The 22,766-nt window shown below is 39.0% G+C and overlaps 1 protein-coding gene across 1 annotated transcript; it reads left to right on the top strand.

The window, feature by feature from the left end:
• The first annotated feature begins 687 nt into the window (after positions 1 to 687).
• LOC110937137 (dof zinc finger protein DOF3.6) lies at positions 688 to 2,369 on the top strand. Its single transcript, XM_022179547.2, has 2 exons — positions 688 to 866; positions 1,077 to 2,369. The coding sequence occupies exons 1-2, from the start codon at positions 813 to 815 to the stop codon at positions 2,022 to 2,024; spliced, it is 1,002 nt and encodes a 333-aa protein (XP_022035239.1). The 5' UTR covers positions 688 to 812; the 3' UTR covers positions 2,025 to 2,369.
• Positions 2,370 to 22,766: the final 20,397 nt, after the last annotated feature.

A 22,766-nucleotide genomic window follows, 5' to 3' on the forward strand; every position in this document is an offset into this window, starting at 1 on the left:
TTTTTTTTTCATTTCTTATAAAACGTATTAATAAATTTTTTTCTACTGGTTACACTTAATAAAATCCATTTTTATGTGATAGGAGAGTCAACCGATCTTCCTGACCTCCTTGTTCCACCTGAAAGGCATGAAAGATATTAATTAACTCGTTTTATAAATTTAAGAAATAATATAAATATAAAATCAATTACTATATGTTATAGGAAGGAGACGTATGGTAATCTACGTGGCATTGACGAAAATCTGTTGTGGCATTCTCTAGATTTTGCAGTTTACGAATAATTACTTAACAGATTTGATTCCACCCACCAACATGCCACCTTATATTGCATAGATCAAGAAAGTGAAATTTGCACATACACTCACTTTTACATGCATATACATACATTCACCTATTTCTCTCACAATCACTTTCTTTAATTTTATATAATTATCTCTTTTTCATGCATGCACATATAGATACATACTATGTATTATTCATGGAGGGGTCAGAGGTCTCTTTTTTACCCAAGCACTAAGGTGGTGTGCATCACAGAGTGTCATTCTGAGAAAGCTTAAAGGCTAAGAAACTTCCTCCACTCACTCCCAAAAACCCTAATTATAATAATAAATACAAAAAGAAAAATGCATATTATGAATAATAATAAATAGTAAATTATGCAAAACAAAAGCCTCTTCCTTTTATCCTTCATTTCTCCTCTCCTTCTCATCTCTGTGTTTTCTTCTCTTGTTTTTGATTCCCCACTCCCATATATTTCCAAAAAAACCTTGAAACTTTTCTAAAAGAGAAAAAGAAGCCTCAAATTTATATCATGGTTTTCTCATCTGTTCCACCCTATCTTGATCACCACAATTGGCATCATCAGGTTCGATCTTTAACACTTCTTTCTTTGATATTAGGAGTTTCATCATCCAATCAAAGTAAAAGTATAAAGCTTTATGTAAAAAAGATTATATATGCTCATTCATATTCCTCTTCAAATCTCTTCTTGAATATACCATGATCTTTCAATGTTTAAACTCATCTACTTTCTTTGTTTTCTTTTCTTTCTATCTTATTATGTTGTTGCTTTCAGCTTCCTCAATCTAATCATCAAGGGATTGGAGATGTTGGCGTCGGCGATGGTGAAAGCCCTAATTTTCAAACTCCTGTTCCGCCTCCAGCATCTGGTGTTGGAGGCGGAACAGGAGACGGGGAAGGCTCGATCAAACCAGGATCTATGGTAGATCGAGCCAGGTTAGCCAGGCTACCCTTACCCGAGCCAGGGCTAAACTGCCCGCGATGCGATTCAACCAACACAAAGTTTTGCTACTTCAACAATTATAGCCTCACACAACCTAGACACTTCTGTAAGACGTGTAGGCGTTACTGGACTAGAGGAGGAGCTTTGAGAAACGTTCCGGTTGGGGGAGGTTGCCGGAGAAACAAACGAAGTAGTAAAGGTAGAAGCTCGAAATCGCCAAGCCAACCGGGGCCAAAATCGCTAAGTGTAAGTCCACCAAGAAGTAGCTCTGAGAATTTGACAAATACTCAAATCCCACATCCACCTTCACTTCACTTACCCTTCATGAGTTCTCTTAGCCAATATGGTGGTCATGTTGGTGGCAATCTTAGCTCAAGTATTGCTGGATTTCAGCCTCAAAGTGAAATAAGAAACTTTCAAATAGGAAATAGTAGCAATTTTAACAACATTTTATCAATTGGAGGTGGAGAGAGTTGGAGACTCCCCTTCTTACCTGCATTTGAAGTACCAAACCACACTAACCCGTTTAACTTCCAAGCCAAAGGCGTTGAAGCGCAATCGTCTTTGATAGATGGAGGTGACACAAGTTTAAACACCAATTCGGGTATCGAAAACCCTCAGATTGATCGCGATCCTGCAGTGAAGGCTGAAGACACTCCAGGCGTAAATCTATCAAGACAGTTTTTGGGTATGATGGAGAATCCCAATCCACAACCATGGGCTGGGAATTCATGGGCAGAATTTCCTGGTGTCACCACTTCCACAACACATTTCCTATAATTAAGCATGGTTCATGTTATCAAAGTGAGTTAACATGGATCTTCAAACCCTAGCTAATTCTTAGCTTACATGTAATATGATCAATTAATTAAGACTTCACGTTGCAACGTTTGATCGCTGAAGAACTGCAGGAGAAACCATCGTAGGTATACCTTATATGTTCAGTTTAATGTGATAGTACTATATGCATGGTGTTGGTTTATTCTATTAATGCGTTTGAGAGTTTCCTTATACTTGGGAAGTGTTCTACGAATGTGTGTGAGATTGTGTGATACTATGTTGATTATGCTATATTACTGACATTGAACAGCTGATTTCTCTATGGACATTATACACCTTTGAACTTGTTCCTTTATCATTATTCATATTTAAACATTCCTTCTACATTCGGTTCTTGTTTTGAGAAATTATATGTATCATGAAAGAGAGCCTAGCTTGCTTCATTTATTTTTAGTGAATGTACACATAATAGTGGGTTTTTTAACTAATCGTGTAAGGGAACGATAAGTTGTTTATAACTAGCTAGCAAGAAATCACCTTTACCTGTAATTTTGTCGATCTTTTATAAAGTCTTACATCTCATTATCTACATATCTACTCATTTAAAAGCTCCTACACTTCATACCTCGTCTCTTTCTTTCATTTAAACACTCACAAAAATATTATCGGAAATGAGGTGTGAAAGCTTTAAGAGTAATGATGAAATTCTCCAAGGCTTTTGATAGTGAAGCTAGTAATTGTCTTCTTGTTATATATAAATCAATTAGAAAGAATTGTAATTACATTGGTCTTTAGTTATCTCACTAATTTTATCTTATTCATTGTCTAATAACTTTTGTTACTCCCTCCATCCCATTAAATGTGTTTTATTTTGAATTTTCAAAGTTTTTATTTATAAACTTTGACTTTAATTTTATATCTTTTGTGTTATGTAAAACTTGATGAAAATTAACCCGATAAAAACACTTGTAAAACACACTCAAATCATATAACTTTCATCAAGTATTATCTAACACAAACAAAATTATTTAAGGTCAAAGTTTATAAATAAAGACTTTGAAAATTCAAAATATGACACTTTTAATGGGACGAAGGTAGTATTTTTTTTTCTTTTCTTCAACTTATTATGATGATTTGTGTTGCTAGTTCTAATTGTGCGCACTCCAATTTCACATACCTTATTCAGAAAAAAAAAAGAAAAAAGAAAAAAAAAAACTGCATGCATTCAAAAGGGTTTCTCCCATAATTATTACAAAGTTGAAGAATATCATTGACGATAGGACATTTAAGTTTCATATTTATGAGGTTGCTCATCGTCAAGAAATACGTAAGTCGTTAATAATTATGCAATAATAAGATTCGTAACTACTAAACTGTAGCAAGTTTAAAACCCCGAAACATCACATGATTATGAGAGAGATAAAGAGGTTAATGATGAATGATAATGAGGTTAAAACAACATACATGGTGTTTCTCATGTCATACGTGTGCTGAAAAAGTAAAAGAGTATAGTTTGATAGCAAATCTTCCACATTCATAATTACCAAAATTAAAGTGAAGGGTAATGTTTCAAAATAGATGGGGAAAAGAAGAGAACATGTATTATGAAAGAGTGATTTATGCAGTCTAAAAAGAAAGGAATCTGGCAAACTTAGATTTTTGCTTTATAGAAAGGACCAACAAGCCACACAACTCGTACACCCCTTCCCCAATAAAGCATTATACACCTAAGCAGCCAGTGGTAAATTTTGAAATTTCCGACTGCGGGCGTAAATCACCGGATCTAAAAATTTCTATAAAACGGGGAGGTCGAAAACGTATATAAAGGGTTGGCTTAATGAGGTTAGTTAGACCATTCGCATCTGAAATTTTATTAGTATCCATATGACTTAACTAAAAATCACATTTATCTTATCAATTTAAAGATTTTCAAATAACCTTCCACGTCTGATTCGTTGCATTTATCACCATTTCAATTAAATAATACTCTTTTGATCAATTTTTACTATTGTTTTTAATCTTCCACTCACGAAAGAATTATAATGTATGAAAAGTGATTTGGTAAATATAAGAAGTTGCTACCTAATCCATACATATAATCCCTATTATTTAAGAATAAGGAAAAGTATAAAGAATCGGATGGAGTGGGTAAGTCACTACAAGAACGTCCCACATTTAGCGGCGACACCTTTAGCGGCGACAGGCCAGCTGTCGCCGCTATTGGTCGATCCGCGTCAAACCTATTCCCCAGTGATCAGTATTCTGATCTAACGGTTGGGGATTCCAGAAGCAATACCGGCGACAGTAGATAATTAATAGCGGCGACAATGTGTCTCCTCTAAAGGTTTGTGTCCCACTTTAATCCCTAGCCACAGAAATCTTATCCTCTTTAACCCTAGTTAGCATAGTAGCGGCGACACATAAGTCAGTAGCGGCGACAGGTTGTCGCCGGTATTGATCTGTCCGTAAAAGCACAGACAGCGCCATTTCCTTCCCTCCTTCATTTTCCCCCAAAAACTCTGCGAACCACCGCCGCTACACCGCGTTTTTTGCCCAAATCGGTGAGTTTAACTTTGTTTTTCTTAAATCTCTTCTCTATTTTGTTATTTACATGTTATAGGCTTTAATCTTTGCTCGTTTTTGTGTATATTTGTGTTTATGGAAGAATATTCGGATCACCACCATCTCTTCTCCGGTCACCACCGAAACTTCTCCGGCACCACCTCGTCTCAGCGGTCTTAGTCTACTTGAAACCTGAAAAAAACGGTTAGTTTTATACTTGAAACGAACGCATGTTTCCTTGTTAAATATATGTTGGTAGCGTTAATTAATATGCTAATATACGTTTTGCTATCTATTATTGTAGGATTTTGTTAACAGCTTGTTCCAAACACCGTCATTTTTTAACCAACTTAACAACTATCTTGCTTCACAAGGAAAAGGAAAAGGAAAGTCAAAAGACTACGATTCTGACAACTTATTCGATAATGAATCCGACGATGAACCCAATGATAACGATGACGATGAGTGACTTGTTTTTAATGTATGCTTTGGATTTAATTAAACGTTGTAGGATATAATGTACGACTTAAACGTAGTTTTTAATTATATGTTGATTATGTTCATTGTGTATGCTTGCGTTGTTTGAAAATAGGCAGGTTTTGTTTTTTCGGCCGTAAAACTGGCTGGGTAGCTGTATATACAGCTGCTGTATTAAAAAAAAATAGACTTTTAGCGGCGACAGGTGTCGCCGCTATTGCCTTTCAACCTTTACCGACGAACGTTAATACCGGCGACACGTTTAGCGACGACATCTGTCGCCGCTAAAGGTATAGGATTAATACCGGCGACATATGTCTTTACCGGCGACAGCCGGTCAATAGCGGCCCAGCAATACCGGCGATGCTTTACCGGCGACATGTCGCCGCTAATAGTCAATAGCGGCGACAAAAGTGGTCAATACCGGCGACACCTGTCGCCGCTAAAGGTGCCCTATTCTTGTAGTGAGTAATTTGAATGGCTTTAAAATTTTACCTTAAAATATAAGAATAAGACGTGATGGGTCTAGGTATTCTACAAAGGCTTCTAATTGTAAGAAGTGTAAGAAGGATTTATAGAGTGAAAATTGTCCAATAACCTAAAACTAATTTATAAAGTGACAAGTGACAAGTGTAAGCGGATGTTTAAGGTTTTTTTTTTTTTTTTTTTAGTGGGATTTTTTTGTGTAGTGGGTTTTTTTAGGTTATTAGAAACTTGTCACTCTATAAATCCTTCTTACACTTCTTACAATTAGGATCCTTTGTATTTGATCCTAATCCATTTACCAATATTCAGATGTGATTGATCTAAGAATATAAATATTATCAGTTCTTAGAAAAAAAGACATTAGATTTAAAAATCCAAACGATTACTGATTAATTGATAATGTAACCCTTGAGATTATCACTATATTAGAAAAAGTAAGGTCGTTTGCTTTTAATTGATAATTGACTATTTTCTTGTCACGAGTCCATAAGGTTGATTTTAGACACCAAAGATCGTGAGTGACTGTTCCGACATAACAACAAGTATCGTTAATTTTCCATGCTTGTTCCAAGTTCGAAGTACCAATTTGTTCAAATAATAATCCACTTTTTCAAAATGTTGTAGATTGTTTTCAAATGACAGTAATGAAAGAGCGTAGACAAACTTACTTTTCCATTACTCATATTACTCATGACATAAAGATGGAAGTTACGAGTGTTATTGATCATACTGTCAGTACGGCTTTTCATCAACTAAAGATATATACAGTTTAGATTATTAAAAAAGTTCAAGTTGATATTAATCGAGAAACCTAAAATTGATCATCACAATCCAGAGAGAGAAAAGGGAAAGTAGAAAGAGATAATGAAAAGAAAAGGGTGGCTGAACGAGAGCTGGTTGGGTGTGGCTCGGAAACCATGGAGTGGTCTGTGGTTTGGTTTATTGATCTAACTGTGTATGGTTTAGCATGTTAATATTAAGTACATTTAGATCAGGTAAGCATTTCTCGACTCACGTGAAAGCTTGATCATTTAGACATCTATATATCACTCTCTTGCTTTTGTTTATTAGCGACAAAGATTCAAATCCTTTATCATTTCCCCTTCTTTATACTACACATTCTACTTAAAAACTTAATTAACGTTTATTGTTTATGTGGTCCTGCAAGCTTTTTTGTTATCAGTAAAAGACTTTTATAGTAAAAGACTTTAGTAGTCAATCTTGGTGTAAGCGATCTTAGATGTAAATAATCAACTCAACGATAGAAACCAAAGGTTGATTTATGCGCATAACTAACCTTGGTTATATTCGATATATTTGATGCTCTTAATTAAAAAATTCTAGACAGTCCTAGAATATAGGGTTTTATGTACTTAATACATGTCATCTGCATTATGCCTAAAGCCAAATTAGGATTCTTCTTTCTTTTTCATTCAGCGTAAATGATGTCAATTGGTTATATATAGGGGACTGCATATTTGCACACTAACATGGCTATTTGCACACCAAACCCTACCTTTACCTACGTTGCGTATAGACCTATACGCAGCGTATAGGATACCCTATACGCAGCGGTGGTGACGGAGCCGACGGCAACGGCAGCCGCCGGAGCCCTGGTTCACTCCCGTAGTGGTGGCAGCAGATGTCCATAACTCCTCAGTCATTGTGAGTTTTGCATTTTTTTTTTTTTTTGAGATCTTGGTTAAATGTAATTATGTGCCAACTGTTTTAGTGTTTAAGGAAATTTGTTATAAAATCTTGTCTAAAGTTGCTCTACATACATGATTTGATGGTGGATGCATTGATACTTGCCTCATGTTCAATTGATTGGGTGATGGTATCTACACATCCCCTAAAATTTTTGTACATCCCTCAATAGAAACCATATAGGCCAATACGCTTCTCATAGGGTTTGAAACATTAAATGCGACACCAATAGGAAGCGTATTGGGCAATCCGGTTCCTATTGGTACAATATTCTCTGATACGCACGCAGTTCAAAACTATAAAGGTCTGAAAAGTGACCCAATAGGAAACGTTATGTAATGAGTATTTTGTTTGAATTTTTTATAAATTTCAAAAAGATTCTAATAACAATATGTTGTTCTTGCAAAAAAAATTCCTACAGGGAACGTATGGCCCTATATGATTCCTCTTGTCTTTTGAAAAAAAAATCATTAAGGGAGCGTATGGCCCTATACACTTCCTTTTAGTTGACCATCTTTTAAAAAGTTTGGTACACATATAGGAAGTGTATTGCTTAATACGCTTGGACCCAGAGGCACCGTATTGCCCTATACGCTTCCTCTGGTCCCCTAATCATTAGCTGAGTATCTTCTGAAAAGTTTGTACTTCAAGTACACATATAGGAAGTGTATTGCTAAATACGCTTAGACCCAGAGGAACCGTATTGCCCTATACGCTTCCTATAGAGTTCAAGGGATGTGCAAATAACCAAGGGGGATGTGTGAATAACCAAACCCTTGTGTAAATAGTTGAGTTTTGTGATAAACGGCTACATTTCCTTGTATTCTTTAAATGATTGGGTGATAAACTTTGTAATCTTTAAATGATTGGGTGATAAACTGTTTGTTTCAAACCTGCACATATGTTTGATTTGTTTATTTGGGGTTTTGACACATGTCATGGTTATATGAGCGTTAAATTAGGAACTTGGATTGTATGATGATGAAATCGCGATATTTGTAATACTGTACGAAATATGTGTCCTAACTGGTGATATTTCAGTGATTAAATATTTTGGTGAATGATATTTTGTTAGTGTGTTTGATGAGTGTTAAGGAACCCGTTAAAACAAGAGTTGAATGTTGTACACTTGATGAACTTTCGAGATAAAAATAATGGTTCTTATTAGAAAGAATGAATAAAAATTTCTTGTTAAAAAAGATAGAGTTAATGATGCAGGAACGATGGTTCATGGTTGTTAAAATAACCGATGCATAATTAAGGTTTATTAAGTCAGTTGATAAACATGACATTAGGCTTCTTGATGATTATGTGGAAAGTGGATTTTTTGTTGTGTTGACTATTTGAGAATATTGTGATAATTATGCATTGGTACAATCTTTAAAACACAACGTACAAATAGGATATGCCATGTCGCACACTGTGGAGTCCGCACATTATTGTAGTACAATCTTCTGATGCATAGCGTACAACATCTCCTAAGCATGACCGCACACTACCTAGTGCCGCCACACACTCCCATGTGTGCCGCACACTTGGTAGTGGGCCGCACACTCACGTTTGGCTATACACGGGGTTGGGCTACAATCCTAACGGGCCGCACACCCAGAGATGGACCGCACACTTATTAAGCCGCACAAACTTCATGACCGCACACTTGTCAAGTGGCTGCACGCTCTCGTGTGGGCTGCACACTGACAAGTGGGCCACACACTCTTACTTGGGCCTTATTCTTAGTGGGTCGCACACTCCAGTAGGTCACACACCTTTGATAACCCGCACACATATACTGTACACTGATCCATGATAAAGTGTGATGATAATTGTGAACGTGTATACATGTTAGTATAATGTACAGTAACTGCTACTTGAACACTACGTGTTAGATACGTGTAATTAATACGTGATTACTTGTATACTGTCTTAATAAGCGGTAACCATAATAGGAAGTGGTTGACCAACTTAGGACAAATGCTTTATCTACTGAGCAAAGCAAAGGTGAGTTCACAACTAACACTTAAAGCATGTATTCCCGGTGGTTTGGGAACCTAATATTCTAGAGGAACGGGATAGTAACTAAACAATACTCATAACTCATGACTTGCGTACTAAACAAAACTTTACCATGAAGTCCCCTACACTTATACCGATTAGTCGCCAGGCATGGCAAACGGGATATTAGTTGATAACGCTATTAGGTTTGACAAACCTCACCCCGTGCCTGGAGAGGATCGAGCGTGAAATAGTATGGCCTTATAACCAATTGATGATGGTAGACATTGATCTGGGGCGACCAGACTACAGTCACAGTTTCGGTACTACACAGTTTAGTAGCTTAGATATGAGGTAGCTCCCCATGGCGTGGTTTATAACTGGTAATGTAATAATTAACATTTTTGGATAAAACGAGAAACCTTTTCTAAAACCATGAACTCGCCAACTTTATATTGACATACTCTTACATGCTTGCAGGTTTACAGGTACAGCTGCGGACGGACGTTGCAAACAGATAGAGTGTGCGTGGTTTGGAAAGTTTTACATTTTGTATATAATTTAAATTGTAGTTTTCTAACTATGATAAAGTTTACTTTACATTTCCGCTGCTAAACATAAATTATATTTTTTTAAACTTTTTAAGTCACTAATTGTATTATTATTTGTAACGATTTTCAAATTACGCAAATGGTTCAAAATAATTAGTGGCTGGATCCTGGACAATCGCATGCCTCACGGTAATACTCTGCATGTGAAATTTGAGGGTATGACAGATTGGTATCAGAGCCACTGGTTATAGTGAACTAGGTTTAAGATATAAAATATTTTGGTTTGGGAAATGAAATATTTTTATATGGAAACCAGTCTATAAATGTTTTTAAGAAGAAACCACAACATCACACTCCAGATTTGCAAGGTTCGTTAGACTTAGCTGCTTACTTGGTAATTGTACCATTCGACCTTTACTTGTGTATGATATATGTATAAATGTGTATGGCCTACTAAGATTGTGGCCCAACCCCGTGTATGTATATTTAGTATCTAACACCGTAACTCTTACCTAAACAAATATAAGAACGTGATATGTCTTTGGAAACCACGAATTATCCTAACCCTTAATTCGAAACCACAACAAGTTAAGTATTGGAAATCCGTTATTCATAACCCTATCTACACATTTCCCAATCTCATTTCTGGACTAGAATGAACCGACATGATGAACGATTACTCGAAATACCTGCTTAGGACGAGCCTGCTATGTATCATAAAAGGAAGTCTCGAGAGCGAATCGACGAAGGAGAGTCATTCCTATATCGTGTGATATTAGAGGTGTAACGCCTTGCTTTTCGAAGCTTTCCATTTTTAGTAAGATTCTATCGTAATTCTATTTTCGGAAACTCTTTCCTTTGTAATCGTATCTCATCTTGAATCGTTGTAAATCCGAGACTTCGATCGTAATGAAATTGATCTTTATGTGGAATATACATTACTTAGACATGTTTATACATCGATTCACACACACGTTTATTAACATAGTTCGTATCATAAATTAACTCGTAAACAATTCTCGTGTAATCGTAATTCTTAAAGCATTTCATTCATACAAGATACTTGGTTATTCAATCGCGAAAATTATAATCATTCGACGCTTCATTATAAATTTCACCCTTGTTATCTACTTTGTGACATTAAACTTTTATAAACTTGTTCTTTTTATCAACTAAACACTGGCATATGATGTCCATACTTCAAAAATACCATGTCACACCTTAATATATGTTAATTATATAATAAATGGCACCATAAACAAATATATATCAATTAACTAACAAAAATAAAATAAAATAAAAAGTGGACAGCCACCCTTGGGCTGGGTTTAGTGGCTTGTTTCAAGGTTAATGACCCACTAATATTTTCCAAAGCCCAACCCATTGAAACCCTAATCCCTTCCCTATATAATAAACAATTTCCCATCCTTTATCCCACTTTTACAAGCCTCTAAACACTTCAATAACCCTCCCAAACTCAGCTGAGTTTCAGCAACATTTCAGGAAGTTCCAGCCATAAAAAGTGAGTGTTAACTCACTTCCACTTCAATTTTCTTCTTGTTTCTTCTTCTAGAACACTTGGATAACCTCTAAGAAGGTTCTCACAAGTTTTCTTGGGCAAACTAAGGTGAAACCTCACCATTTTTGAGGTCTAAAGTGCACCTAAATCCTTCTCATTTTTATCTTCATGTTTTGGAAGAAAACTCATGTTTTCTTCATACATTCCTATGTCCTTATGCCACTAATCAAGACTATGATTATGTGTGTTTTAAAACAAGTTGTAATATACAAATTCAGAGGTTTTAATCCTCTAAACTTTCTGTTTTTAAAAGGGTTTTAACCCATAAGAGATGAAGAAGTCTTGAACTCTGTATGTGTGATTATTTGGATAACTTGGGTTATCCTACTTAAAAATCCACACATCACTTGATGTTTTCCTTATTAGCTAGTGTGTATTTCATTTCCATAATAATAATAATCCATTCATGACCATCCTTGTTGTCTCATGACATCTTGTTCATTGGTGAATACAAAATACTAGTGGTTATTTGTTAAAATACTAAGTTACATCATCTAAGAACTTAGCTCTCGTTACGATTCTAATGGGTACTTTAACCCATGAAAACAATCGAACCCCTATGGGTTTCATAGTGTCAAGAACGAGTACTAAGGTGCTAGATGGTTATTTTCTCATATGTTACTTTCCATATACTTTAAATCCCGAATTCCTACTCCTCCGTTATCATCCAAATACTCATACACCTAAGTTTCCTCGTGTAGAAGTGTGACAACCCGTAACTTCGAGGTATAAGCCGATCATTTTCGTATCTATAAATCGAACCTTATACTTATTTTATTTGACGTGTTAATTTTATACTTACCTAAATTATATTATTAGTTTACATTATAAAAGCGATTAACTTGGAACCGAATCCTTATCCTTTTGGAACCAACTCGAACTGTTTGAACCTATTCTTCATCATCTTCGTCTTTGTCTTATTCTTGCCACTTCCCTATGTCACACCCTGGCTTTGCGGAAGCGTGGTTAATTTGGTGTGACTTCTTAATACCATAGCTTAATCATAACAAAGCTATATGAAAATAAAACCATGCAAGATCATCCATTGATTTAAGTTGAAAAGTAAAACCACCACAACATTGTCTTAATGCGTTGACACATGCAACGGAAATTACAGTACTACAAAATAAAAATATTGTTCAAAAGACACCAACACGAACATGAAACAAACGCAGTTTAAGAACTGTGACTCGTCCAGGAAAAAGTCACATCCCTTAAACTTGTATGACCTCATAACTTTAACGCAGCGTGAAAACGGAGCATACCGTGCCAGATCCTTTAATTCCCTGAAATACATGTAAGTTGGAAAAATCAACATAATGTTGAGCGAGTTCATGTGTAAGTGAGTATGTAAAAACCTTGTAAGTATAAGGAAAAAGAGATCACCAATGGTTTGCAAGGCCATTGATATGTGTGAAGTGCAAGTAGGAAGACTCAAACCTAGCGGATTTGGCGTTGGGCACAAAGTCACCCCAAGGTCCGTTCTGCTGGGCTTGGGGTTGGGCTCACTACACCCAGATAGATCTACCGCTTACGTCCCTCGGTCCTACAATGAGGATTAATGGCCTCCAGTTCCCGCCTACCCACTCACATGATCTAAGTAGTAACCCTCCTTACGCTAACCATACCATGTAAAAAGTACTCGTAATCATAGTAACATGTATTTCACCCCCGCAGTTTAGAAAACTGAAAACAATTAAGAGAAAAGGGGGACATGAACTCACAGTAGTGCGTCCTCGATAACAGCAACTCAAACTCGGTCTGCAACACGACAACCTACAACGTGCTAATATCTATTAGACGAACGGCCATGCCTTAGCTTAGAGTTTTAACGTTCTTGGGGAAATAGTTAGACAACTATTTCGTGTTTATACTTCTTAATTATCGTATAAATAGATTCCTTCCCAAGGATGGGGTATTCGTACATGTATTATGTATTTGGTGACTTAAAGTATTGACAAAATACATTTTCAAGTCTCATTTCCAACACTTTAAAGTTTTATGTCAAAACTCATGGCGAGGTTTAATTCCGAGAAATAAAGTTAAACATACTTGTTAGAAAAATAATTTTTTCCAAGTCTTGGTATTTTTAGAAAAAATCGCCAAAACTTCCCCTAAAAACGGGAGTGTCCGTGCTAGTACGCACATCTTTTTCTTTTAGAAATCAACCCGCGATCGTCAACAATCAACCCTTACATTTTAACACGCAAAACACTACCTTTGTCGTTTCAGTTTTAAATCTGAAAAACTGGACTGTTTTCGGACGATTAAAGAAAATACTTAAGTTATTCCAAAAATTCCCAAATTTTTGCGGAACGTCCTAATCGACCCACAAATTATTGTGTAAAAATATCGGGGTCTAGTTCATTATCAATAATTAATAGAAAATCGTTTACCGAACTGTGATCAGATTTGTCACATTCTGATCACAGTTTACGGAATAATTCGTCTAAAATTCCTCGTAAGTCCGTTTGTCGAAATTCCAGTTGGGGGGTCACAAATACATCAGTGACCATCTTTGATAACAATTTCAGGGGCTGGTTTGGTTTAGATTTCAAGTTGTAACTGAAAACGTATGACCCATTTTACTGCAGTTAAAATCAGCCTTAGCTGCTGTCACGAAAACAGACTTTTAAAATAGTAACCCACCTCAGAAAAATACAATTCCAGCTCCATTTTCTTCGTTTTTCAAAAAGACACGATTTAGGCTTCAGAAATTCCCTTTTTCGATTTATTAAAGTCCGTTTACAGCCTGTTGAAGGCGGCTGAAAAAGTACATCAGCATGTTATTTTAAAGTTTAAATGTTATTAATGGTGTTACAAGTGTCCGATTAACGGGTTTAACAAGAAAACAACTTTTAAACATCAAGTATGATTTAACCAACCCTCAAACCAACAAGATTCCGCTTCATGATTCAGACATAAGTAAACTTTTATGTTCATCTACTTGTTCTTGCCACTTTAGTGATTTAAACATACTACACCTTTTGATCAAAGAAACGAGATGAAACAAGATTAACAAGAGCGTTTCAAAGGACTTACTACTAGCTTATAGCTAGGGATGAAATCTTGTGAAGAAGTGATGAGAAAATGATGGTGGAAAAGACTTGAAACAAGCTCCTTTGAAAGCCCTTCAAGAAGCAACCTCCATGGATTCAACCTTGAAGCTTTGAATGGTACATAATGTGAAGAAGATGGAGATGTTTAAGTGAGGGTGGTGGTTTCGGTTTGGGGCAGCCGAAATAAGAAAGAGAGAGGTGAAGTGAGGGTGAAATCTTGTGAAGTGAAATGTGATCTAGGAGCCCATGCTTCTTATAATCATCCTACATATCTTATGCTTACAAGATTAAGTCACCCTCTAATAAAATATGAAACAAATCAAGTTAGGAGATTTGAGGTATGACAAGAATGTTGTGGGGGGCCCACTTGGGAACTAAAATCGTTGGGGGGGGGGGGGTATGTTTGCAAAAATTGTAACTATAAGTTAGAACTCAAGTATTAGGATGATATATGTTAGATTGTTTATTTTTAGCGGGTGTTATGGCATACGGGGATCATGACTAGCCAAAAATAATGAGACAAGGTATTTGACAAAAATTTAGTGTCTCGGGTAATGTCTGGTTATACGATTAAATACCGTTCCGTTAAAATGTTTAATTATGCCGAAAAAGGTCCTTTATGTATATTTTTGTAACATAAATTATTCCCGGTACTTAGGAAAATATACGGGACCATTCTGCAATGTTTTTGCACTTTATTAGTAATTTAAAATGCTGAGTTTTGTATTAAAGTGCAGAATTTTGTACTTAAAGTACGTTTTAGGCACATCCGGTCACTATAAACTTCACCTAGTGACGTAGTACTACAATCCTCACCTCCCTACACTCACTACCAGTGTAGTAAACTATTCCCGGCTCATACTGGCCTTAGAGGCAATGTCCGCCTGATGCTGGTTATGTCAGCATGTTTGATGGGTATCCCGTATAGTGTGCTCACTGTGCTTTTTGTGCATCAAGGTTGTCACTGGTGTTTGTGCATAAATAATAGAGTGACAGTATAAAATGTGATGCTTGAGCATGTATGTATCAGAAATCAGTAAGCAGTTTAATCACAGTTGTAAGCAAGCACAGTAATTAAGCGGTAATTAAATATTAATTAATTTGTACGGATACCTGGTTTGGTGAGGGTTGTCACATTCTCCCCCCGTTAAATAAATTTCGTCCCGAAATTTAAGTTCTGCTACAAGATGCAGGGTTCTTAGGAAACAAATGGGGGTATTTCTCTTTCATTCGATCCTCACATTCCCACATGAATTCAGGTCCATGCTTAGCATTCCAACGAACTTTGACGAGTTTGACACTGCTCCTGCGAATTTTATTAACTTTCCAATCCGTGACCTCAACAGGTTCTTCAGTAAAGTGGAGCGTGTTGTCGATATGAACTTCGTCAGCAGGAATGATCACTGTATCTTGTGTTGGACTTTTTCTCAAATTGGATACATGGAATGTATCGTGAACACCATGGAGTTCAGCAGGTAGGTCCAACTTGTAGGCTACAAGCCTAATCCTTTGTAGAATTCTGAAAGGGCCAATGTAACGCGGATTCAACTTCCCATGCTTTCCTAAGCGTGTCACACCCTTCCAGGGTGAAACTTTCAATAAAACCATATCTCCAACTTGGAATTCCAAATGTTTCCGGTTTGGATCTGCATAGGCTTTCTGTCTTTCGCGAGCCGCTTTGATGCGTTTTCGAATCTGCGCAATCTTGTCTGTTGTTTCTTGGACGATTTCGGGACCAACAAGCTGCCTATCACTTGCGTCAGCCCAGCATAGGGGTGATCGCTTGCGTCCGTAAAGAGCTTCAAATGGCGCGGCTCCAATACTAGTTTGGTAGCTGTTGTTGTATGAGAATTCGGCCAATGGTAGATGCTTATCCCAGCTACCACCAAGATCCATTACACATGCTCTCAGCATATCCTCCAATGTCTGAATAGTTCTTTCACTTTGGCCATCAGTTTGCGGATGGAATGCAGTGCTCAAATTCAATTGTGAGCCAAAAGCTTCTTGGAAGGATTGCCAAATCCTTGATATGAAACGTCCATCTCTATCAGAGATGATCGAGAGAGGCACTCCATGACGTGCAATGATTTCTCTCATGTATATTTCCGCAAGTTTACTAGTATTGTCCTTCTCTTTGATTGGCAAGAAGTGCGCGGACTTTGTTAGGCGGTCAACTATCACCCAAATAGTATCATGACCCCTGGGCGTCTTGGGCAGTTTCGTTATAAAGTCCATTGAAATCTGTTCCCATTTCCACTTGGGAATTTCAGGTTGTTGCAGAAGTCCCGAAGGTTTCTGGTATTCAGCTTTCACCTTGGCCCACGTCAAGCACTTGCTAACATAAACAGCAACGTCGCCCTTCATCCTGGGCCACCAATAATAATCCTTAAGATCCTGGTACATCTTATCCGCACCAGGATGAATAGAGTACCGTGATTTGTGTGCCTCATCAAAAATAACTTTTCTCAACCCACCAAACAGAGGAACCCAAATCCTTTTCATAAAACACAACGTTCCTTCCTTGTTTGGTACTAGTTGCTTCTCCATCCCACGGAGATATTCTTCTTCAAAGTTTCTTTCCTTAAGAGCTTCCTTCTGCACGGCACGAATGCGCAGGGAAAGATCTGTTTGGATGATCATCTCCAAAGCCCTAACCCCTATGGGCTTGATCCTTTCTTTACGACTTAGGGCATCGGCGACCACATTTGCCTTCCCTGGATGGTACTTTATCTCGCAGTCGTAATTGTTCAACAATTCGACCCAACATCTTTGTCTCATGTTCAGCTCTTTCTGGTTGAATATGTGTTGTAAACTCTTGTGGTCTGTGAAGATTGTACACTTCGTACCATATAGGTAGTGTCTCCAGATCTTTAATGCAAATATTACTGGGCCTAGCTCCAAATCATGCGTGGTATAGTTCCTTTCATGTACTTTCAACTGGCGTGACGCGTAAGCTATAACTTTCTGGCGTTGCATCAACACACAACCCAATCCTTGACGTGAGGCATCACAGTATACCACAAAATCATCTGTACCTTCCGGTAGTGCTAAGATCGGCGCATTGTAGAGCTTATCCTTCAACAACTGAAATGCTTCCTCCTGTTTGATTCCCCAGTCCAACTTCTTATCCTTTTGTGTGAGGAGTGTCAGTGATTGAGCGATTTTTGAAAAATCCTCAATGAACCTTCGATAGTAACCAACCAAGCCTAAGAATTGTCGAATCTCGGTTGGCGTCTTTAGAGTTTCCCAATTTTTGATTGCTTCAATCTTGGTGGGGTCCACATGAATCCCATCCCCATTCACCACATGTCCAAGGAATTGGACTTCACGTAGCCAAAACTCGCACTTCGAGAATTTGGCATACAACTGTTCCTTTTTCAGCAACTCCAGAATAGCTCTTAAGTGCTGTTCGTGTTCAGCCTTTGTCTTTGAATAAATCAAAATATCGTCGATGAATACAATCACGAACTTATCTAGATACGGCTTGCAGACTCTGGTTCATTAGGTCCATAAAAACAGTTGGCGCGTTGGTTAGCCCAAACGGCATAACTAGGAACTCGTAATGTCCATAACGAGTTCGGAAGGCTGTTTTCGGAATACTCTCCTCTTGTATCCTTAACTGATGGTATCCAGATCGAAGATCGATCTTTGAGTAAAAGCTTGAACCTTGTAGTGGGTCAAATAGATCATCGATCCTTGGCAGAGGGTATCTATTCTTGATCATCAGCTTATTCAACTCCCGGTAGTCGATACACATACGAAAACTACCGTCCTTCTTCTTGACAAACAGGACCGGAGCTCCCCAAGGTGAGAAGCTTGGTCGGATAAAACCTTTGTCAAGTAACTCCTGGAGTTTTGTCGACAATTCTTGCATCTCTGAAGGTGCAAGTCTATAAGGTGCCTTAGCCACAGGCGCAGCGCCTGGAACTAAGTCAATACGGAACTCCACTTGCCTCTGGGGCGGCAATCTTGGCAAGTCATCTGGAAAGACTTCAGGATATTCCCTCATGACGGGGATGTCTTCGATTTTCGGCTCAGCGGCTTTCTTATCTACAATGTGTTCCAGGAAGGCAACATATCCCTTTTGTAAACACTTTCGCGCTTTCAAGCAGCTGATAATCCTCAAAGGCGTATCACGCTTTTCTCCATGAACCACAATTGTTTCACCATCTTCGGTTGGGATGCGAACGACCTTTTCGTGACAAACAATTTCTGCCTTGTTACTTGATAACCAATCCATTCCTACTACTACGTCGAAGCTTCCCAGCTGGACTGGTAGAAGATCCAAAGCAAACTCACGCTCTCCTAACTCGATTACACAACCTCTGACAACTTCATTTGCTTCTACTAACTTTCCATTCGCCAATTCAATTGAGTAGGGGATATCTAGTTTACTAGCGGCTAGACCAAGCATATTCTTAAATTCTAACGATACGAAGCTATAATCGGCACCAGTATCAAATAAAACGGATGCAAAGCGTTGGTTTATAGGGAACGTACCAGTAATAACATTGGGATTCTGGCGCGCTTCCCTCGCTTCGATATTGAAAACCCTTCCCCGTGCTTGGTTCAATTCCGGGCAGTTCCTCTTAAAATGCCCAATGTCACCACAGTTAAAACAACCCATTCTTTGACCATTTCCTGCTCCATTCCCAGCTTGATTGTTGTTTTGGTTACGATTCACATTACCAGCTTGATTCGCATTGCTGCCTTGATTCCCGTTTCCTCCATTGTTCCCCGGTGGGCGATTCCCAATACCACCACGATTATTGTTTCTATTTCCAAATCCTCCTTGGCCTCCCCGGCCAGTACTAGCCCAGTAAGAATCCTTCAAGTGGCCTAGTCTTCCACAAGCTTCACATACTTTTGGCCCGCATCGGCCAGAATGATGACGCTGGCAGGAGTTACACTTGGGATGAGTACCCATATATCCCTTTCCTCTCCTTCCAGTACCAGTCATAGCTTGAACCGGTGCGCTTGGTTCTCCTTTCCTGCCATCACTGCTTGTGCCTTGTTTGAAATTCGAGAATTTTCTTTTGTTATCCCCGGACGACTCTACATGAGTCTCCTTCTTCTTTTGCTCAACATCAGAAAACTTGTTTAGGCGGATAGCCTCCTCAGTGAGAGCTACGCTTAGATCGATCGCCTCGGTGATTGTTGCCGGTTTTGAGGTGGTCACCATACTAATGATTTGAGGAGCTAAACCCCAAATGAAGCGCTCAATCCGCTTGAATTCTGGCGTGACCATATAAGGTACCACCTGTGATACGTCGTGAAACCTCTGAACATATTCCGCAATTCTCGGACCTTCCATCTTCAAATGCTAAAACTCAGTTTCCAACCTCTGGATCTCAGCGCGAGAGCAATACTTTTTGCGCATGAGCTCTTTCAGCTCGTTCCACGTCAATGCATAGGCTGCGGCTTCACCAAGTGTTTGGACTTGTAAATTCCACCATGACAGGGCTCCGTCCAAGAATAGCCTAGAGATGTAGGTAACCTGCTGATCTGGAGCGCATTTGCTCATGCGGAGAACTGATTCTGTCTTTTCTGCCCAACGAACAAAAGCAACAGCACCTCCGGTGCCATCAAAGTTTACAGGTTTGCAGTCTAAGAACTGCTTGTAGGTGCACCCTGCACATACGTTACAATATTCAAATGGTGTTAGCAAACTTGCTAGAGATTTCCAATTATATCATGGTATGTCTTAATGACTTAGTATTACCATGAGGCGGATTGTTGTTGCCGGTATTGCCAGATTTACTTCCGCTAGCTCCTCCTTGAGAGGCGGCGTATTGCGCGATGGCGACAGCAATGATTTGTTGAAGTTCTGCCTCGTTGGCAGGCATGCGTGGATCACGTTTCGGTGGCATCTTCTAAAAGATGGTTTACGCGAGTCAGGTCATGGTAGGTAAAGTGTGCGTATAAAACGATAGTAGTAATACATAACATCTCATGTTAAAATAAACCAAACACATAACATCTCATGTTATAAACAATCAATCACACAACATCCCATGTTATAAATATATCAATAAATCAGCCATGCATGTAATGAGAATACTGCAATTAAGCTTTTATATAACCAAGACCACGATTACAATGTTTACAAGTTCCACAAATGTAACATACATCCAAAAGGGAGCAAGGGTCACAACGTCTTTGTCCGAAACGTCTAAACATATACAAATACCAAACATCAAAAGTCATAATCGTCAGGTGGTCTTCAAAAAGCTATGTAGCCGACTTAATCGCCGTCTTCTCATCAAAAGTGGCGGTACCTGCATCAAACCAAAAGAGCCCTCATGCTGCTGGTGGTGGAGGAGGAAAATGAAAATAGAACAAACTGCGCATGAGGAGCCAATCCTCCTCCATGGCGTGGTGAGAATGCGACAGACACTCTATCTGCTGCTCCAAGACCTGGACACGACGCGTCAGCGCCTCATGCTGTAGCATGAATGAAATGAGGACATCCTCCGTAGAAGGCCCGACATAATAGGGATGATATGGATCTGTCGGCGGCATGATGGATGATGTTGTCCAGAGAAAAGGCTCGCTGGATGGAATAAAAGGTGGTACAGTGAACGGTGGAACAGGGGGAACAGCAGTATGGTGAGGGATCTGCGGTGCAAACTGATCCCCTCCGGTCAGAAAAGGTGCATGGCCAAAAGGCTGATGAGAGGGGCCCTTTCCAGGACGCAGCGGAGGGATCTCCTGGAGAAATGTGATGGGCAGATCTGTGCGATGCGCATCAGCAATGTGTGTGGGGAACAAGGGTGCATCAAAAGGAGCTAAAGCTGGTGCAACCGGTACTACAAAAGGTGGAACATCATCATCGGCCTCTATCCACCCATTCCGGGTGTCAGCATACTGAGGGTCGACATGAGCCGCAAAGAGTGCGTGGTCGGGCTCTAGAGGCACCGGGTCAGGAAAAGGAGCAACAACATCAGGCTCAGCGGGTATATCAGCATGAATAGGTGGTGGAACAGAGGAAGCTACCGACTCAGGAGAATCAGGAATCGATGAATCAGAATGGGCCTCCTCATCAGGAATCTCAACTAACGGAAAAGAGACATCGTCTGCAATCTGGGCCCCGCCCTCATGGTGGTCCTCAGGGGGACCCTCGAATAGATCGAGGTCGTCATCGGACTCAACATCGTGTGGCAAATCCTCTGCAGGAAATGCAGCGAGTGGAACAGGAGCAGGGATCTCCACAAGAGGTAGATCCCCGGCAGGAACACCATCAGCATGAGGTATGTCATCCCCAAAATCGGGTATAGCAAAAGGCTGGAATGCATCCTCGTCAGTGCTGTCTGTATCTGATGTGTGAACCTCTGAATCAGTGTACATCGGGTCGTCAGAGTCTACTGCCACTGGGTCTGAAACCCCGCTCGATGAAGACATAGTGCCTGTAATACAACCACAGATATGCACATATATGAATCATATAATCAAGTAAACACATTAGTCACCAATAAGCAATCAAATAGTTCTCCTAGTCCCACTAGCCTCCCAGACTGCTCTCCCTAGTCCCACTAGCCAATTTTCCCAGCCTCCCAGACTGACTCCCTAGTTCCACTAGACAATTTTCCCAGCCTCCCAGACTGACTCCCTAGTCCCACTAGACAACCACCTCGGTCTCCCAGACCGAGCCTCGGCCTCCCAGACCGAGCCTCGGCCTCCCAGACTGAGCCTAACAATAATAAATAAAATGTGCTCAACGTTTGTAAAAATATTTTGGACTTGGACTTAAGTGGTATGCAGTGTAAAAATGTTTTCGTGAGAGCCCTAGTGATCATAGTCTAGACTCGAGAAAGAATCCTAGTTCGCTATGATTAGAGCTCTGATACCAAGCTGTCACACCCTGGCTTTGCGGAAGCGTGGTTAATTTGGTGTGACTTCTTAATACCATAGCTTAATCATAACAAAGCTATATGAAAATAAAACCATGCAAGTTCATCCATTGATTTAAGTTGAAAAGTAAAACCACCACAACATTGTCTTAATGCGTTGACACATGCAACGGAAATTACAGTACTACAAAATAAAAATATTGTTCAAAAGACACCAACACCAACATGAAACCAACGCAGTTTAAGAACTGTGACTCGTCCAGGAAAAAGTCACATCCCTTAAACTTGGATGACCTCATAACTTTAACGCAGCGTGAAAACGGAGCATACCGTGCCAGATCCTTTAATTCCCTGAAATACATGTAAGTTGGAAAATCAACATAATGTTGAGCGAGTTCATGTGTAAGTGAGTATGTAAAAACCTTGTAAGTATAAAAACCCTGGTATGTAGCAAAAAAGGAAAAAGAGATCACCAATGG

The sequence above is a fragment of the Helianthus annuus genome, chromosome 4, assembly GCF_002127325.2.
Source record: "Helianthus annuus cultivar XRQ/B chromosome 4, HanXRQr2.0-SUNRISE, whole genome shotgun sequence".
NCBI lineage: Eukaryota > Viridiplantae > Streptophyta > Magnoliopsida > Asterales > Asteraceae > Helianthus > Helianthus annuus.

Bases quoted from the DNA above. Each gene is read 5' to 3' on its own strand.
- LOC110937137 (XM_022179547.2), top strand. From the start codon at position 813: ATGGTTTTCTCATCTGTTCCACCCTATCTTGATCACCACAATTGGCAT. The intron at 867-1,076 runs GTTCGATCTTTA...TGTTGCTTTCAG, and splicing joins ACCACAATTGGCATCATCAG to CTTCCTCAATCTAATCATCA.